The 4,259-nt window shown below is 35.7% G+C and overlaps 1 protein-coding gene across 1 annotated transcript; it reads left to right on the top strand.

Annotated features, from left to right (window-relative positions):
* Positions 1-314: 314 nt before the first annotated feature.
* Positions 315-1,949, top strand: LOC25499890 (uncharacterized). The gene is made up of 3 exons (XM_024770180.1): positions 315-1,094; positions 1,633-1,855; positions 1,933-1,949. The coding sequence occupies exons 1-3, from the start codon at positions 315-317 to the stop codon at positions 1,947-1,949; spliced, it is 1,020 nt and encodes a 339-aa protein (XP_024625948.1).
* The last annotated feature ends 2,310 nt before the right edge of the window (positions 1,950-4,259 follow it).

Below are 4,259 nucleotides of genomic sequence, written 5' to 3'. Positions count from 1 at the left end.
GTTGAATCTCCCATTAAGATCGAAGCGTCTGTAAAGGTTGAAGCTTCCGTTAAAGTGGAGGCTTCAAGCCTCTTAAAGTATCAATGAACGATTTCTTAGAAGAGTAATTTTCTTTGTTCTTATCTCCTTCACGTGTGGTCCTCTTTTAACTTCAGAGCCGTACCCTTCATTTATAAGGTTCATTAGGTAAAGGTGTGTGAGTGCATGAAAAAACTACAGCACTATCACTGAGTCCAATATATAATCCGCATTTTGATTCATAATTTCGTGACTTTGCAAGATCAATATCCCTCAACCATGATTATAATGAATGAATGATGGCATCGCAAACTACCCTTGAAAAAAAAATTGTGGAGCTACAAAGTTACATAAATACAAAGCAAACACCCCAAAGTTCACGACCAAAGATACAAAGGGTGCCAGGCTATCTCAGAAAAAGTAAAAATTATGAGATGCATTACGCACCTAAGTTGGTTTCAATAGGCCCTATCCATCATGACAATACAAATCTAAAGTCAGGGGAGAAGTACAAGCTTATGTGGGCGGCAAAATACATCAAAAACACTGGAAGCATTCTAGAGGAACTGCACAAAAAGATTGCTGATAACATTGATGAACTGAAGTGTCATTTTAGTGACGATGTTTTAACTTTAACCGGAAAGTCACTTCAAGGATTTGGTAGCCTAGAAGAAAAGCTGTCATGGATGTTGTTCGTGGATGGATGCTCTTTGCTGCATATCTTGGATAACATTGTTCACGCAGGGCCCATAAATATTAAGCTTGATCAACTGGATCTTGTGATAATGGATGTGCTTTTGTTGGAGAATCAACTTCCTTATGAAGTACTCAAGCTATTGTGGAAAGATAACAACGAGAGTGAGTTGATAATATGCATGTGGAAATTCCTCAGCCATCGTCATTTGGATACGCCAGATGAGTCAGAGTCAAAGAAGGAGAAGAACGGGGTTCCAAACAGAAAAGGAGAAGGACAATATAGTGTATCAATACCATTACGAAATGAGTCACAGTCAGAGACACCCACTCATCTTCTTGATCTACAGCGTAAATATATCCTCATTACATCTAATTCCAAGGTATAATAGAATTCAAATATTTTTTCTTTGCAAATGTGATATTTATTAGTGTTTAGAGGAAGTATAATATTCTGATTTTTTTTTAGTTTTTATGTGTTTAGTCCCTGCAAATATGGGTCATTTAAAAATGGTTCATGTATTCCTTAATCCTGGCATTTTGCCCTGCCAAAATTTCATCACTTAAAAATTGGTCCTTCAACCCAGTTAACTACTGCCACATCACTGTAATTATAAACGTGAAATTACAATAATACCCCAGTAATTAAATACGTGGCAGTGATTAAGTAGGGAGAGGAACGAAATGTTAAGTGATTAAATCTTGGCAGGGCAAAATGTCAGGATTAAGGAATGCAGAGACCAATTTTTAAATGACCCCTATTTGCAGGGACTAAACACATATAAAAGCCTTTTTTTATTATCGTAAGTAAGATGATCCAATCCATTTCTGATTAAAACATAGATTAAAAGCAATGAAGCTATCATTATGAACATGAAATTGAGTCACAAGCTTCTTCAAATAATAAAGATATGGAGTCAGAAGCTTCTTCAACAAATAAAGAAATGGAGTGAGAAGAATTCGGAGGAAAACATCCCGCTGATTACATACAGGAGCATACAAGATCTAAGAGCAGTAGGAATAAGACTTAAGTCAAGCAAGACACAAAGGCCAACAGAGATAGATTTCTCTGCAGGATGGTTTGCTGCGAAACTGACTCTTCCTCGGATCCGTGTGGACAACACTACAGCCGCTACTTTCCTCAACCAGATAGCATATGAGATTTGTCCAGATTTTGATAACGACTACGAGATCTGTTCTTTTTCAGCTTTCTTGGCCTCGCTCATCGACCGTCCTGAAGATGTGAAGGAATTGAGATCAAAAGGGATTTTGCTCAATTTACTTGGGAGTGATGAGGAAGTTGTCAATCTTTTCAATATCATAAGTACTAACGTGGTACATTACGGAAAAACATTTTATGAAGTTAGACGCAAGATACATGAGCATTATAGTAATAAATACAAGACTTGGATAGCGCAGGGTTTTCACACTTACTTCAGCAATCCTTGGGCCATTACTGCATTCCTTGCTGCGTTTATCGCCCTTGCTCTTACTTTCATTCAGACATGATTTACTGTTAACCCGCCTAGCAAAAAAGGTGGTTCGTTATGACAATGTTGTTTTCGTTATGGCACTCATCGCTATGACTATTTAAAAAATAAAGAGTGTCTTTTTCTTTGTGTTGTGTGTTTGAATTAAAACATGAATAAATTAATATTCTCGTTGATGATCTACGTGTTTGTATATTGGTGCAATTATGTTGATTTTGTTTAGATGAGTTGTTTAGTATTGTATTCATAGACATCACAATAAGAGAATAAACCAAATGAGTTAATAAGATAAGTATATGTTACAGGGAATTAGTCACTTTAGTCCCTTAATTTGTAACGAGTTGTCAGAATAATCTCTGAATGCAGAGAAATTGTAAAATAGTAAAGTAAACTCTGTAGTGATCAATTTTGTCCCTGACAACTGCCACAAAAAGATTGTGACATGGCAAAGCTTAAACACGTGGCAGGGACTAAAACCAAGAAGGCAAATTCTATGGTACACCCACTATATTTGAGTGTACCGGTACACCCACTCTTTAAATTCATAGTTAAATGAGTTGTTTTTTGAAGAAAAATATTATTTTTTTATCATTTAAAATTATAATAACTAAATCTTATTCATCAAAAATGTCAACGAAATAATTTTTTATTTTTTTAAATTTTTATCACTCATAATTGAGAACATTCATTATTTTTTACGATAATATGTAAAAAAAGTTACTATGATTCTTATAAACAATTAAATGATGTTTTTTCTTATGAAATGTTGTTCTATAAAATATAAATATTGACAAATAACTGTTTACTACATAAAAAATGATCGTTCATTTATAAAATTAAGAAGTAGGAGTACCGGTACACCTCATTTTGTGAGTGTACCGTAGAAGTTCATATAAGAGTCAATTTTGTAGCTTTGTGCTCTCATCATACCACAGTCACGCATAAAGTAGCAAAACAAATAAATTTTAATACCCTTTGGCCTCAATTCATTCTGCCTGAACCTTATTCTCCCTACTCCCATGTCGCGGTGTAATTTAGTGCTGCAAAGATGACAAATTAACCATATGGGACTTGGTGGTCTAGGAGGGCCTCGTGGACAATGATGTTACTCATTTTTTTTCCATTGATGTTACTCATTCTAATTTAAATTTGAATTCCTCCATGCAGCCTCTATTTTTTATTTTTATTTTTATTTTTATTTTTATTTTTTTATGTAAGGTAGCCTAGTGTTAAAGCTCATACATTTAAATGTGAATAAGTGGGGTGTCCGAAGTTCGAACCCCGACCCTTGCATATAATACGCAATATCCCTACCAACTGAGCTAAACTCATGGGAAGTCTCTATTCTAATTAATGGATTCTAGAGTTGTTATAGATCATGTCAGTTGGTCCGTAAAAATTAGCTGAACAAGGTGACGATTAAGAATCAGTATTCGCTCCCGAGGATTGAGGATATGATGGATCAGTTGGTTGGTGCGGAAGTGTTCAGTAAGATTGATTTAAGGTCACGATATCAGCAGATACTAGTGAAGGCGGAGGATATATCCAAAACTGCGTTCCGAACTAGATATGGTCACTATGAATATTCTGTAATGCCATTTGGTCTAACTAATGTGCCTAGTGTCTTCATGGAATATATGAATAGAATATTCCATCCTTTTCTGGACCAGTTTTTGGTAGTGTTTATAGACGATATCTTGGTTTATTCAATGTCGGAGGAGGAGCATGCTGAACATTTTAGGACCGTGTTGCAGACCTTGAAGGAGAAGAAGTTGTTTGCTAATTTGTCGAAGTGTGAGTTTTGATTGCGGGAAGTGATTTTTCTTGGTCATGTGATTTCAAAGGGCGGTATTGTGGTGGATCCGTCGAAAGTTGATGTAGTGTTACAGTGGGAGACTCTGAAGTCTGTTTTTGAGATCAGAAGTTTACTTAGTTTGGCGGGTTATTACCGGAGGTTTATTGAATGATTCTCTAAGTTGACTTTACCGTTGACGTAGTTAACTTGGAAAGGACACGTGTATGTTTGGGATGCTAAGTGTGAGAAGAGTTTCCAAGAGT

Source organism: Medicago truncatula, chromosome 7, assembly GCF_003473485.1.
Source record: "Medicago truncatula cultivar Jemalong A17 chromosome 7, MtrunA17r5.0-ANR, whole genome shotgun sequence".
In the NCBI taxonomy this organism is placed as follows: Eukaryota; Viridiplantae; Streptophyta; class Magnoliopsida; order Fabales; family Fabaceae; genus Medicago; species Medicago truncatula.
Note: the sequence above shows the minus strand (reverse complement) of the source record. Positions and strands in the feature narration are given on the sequence as shown.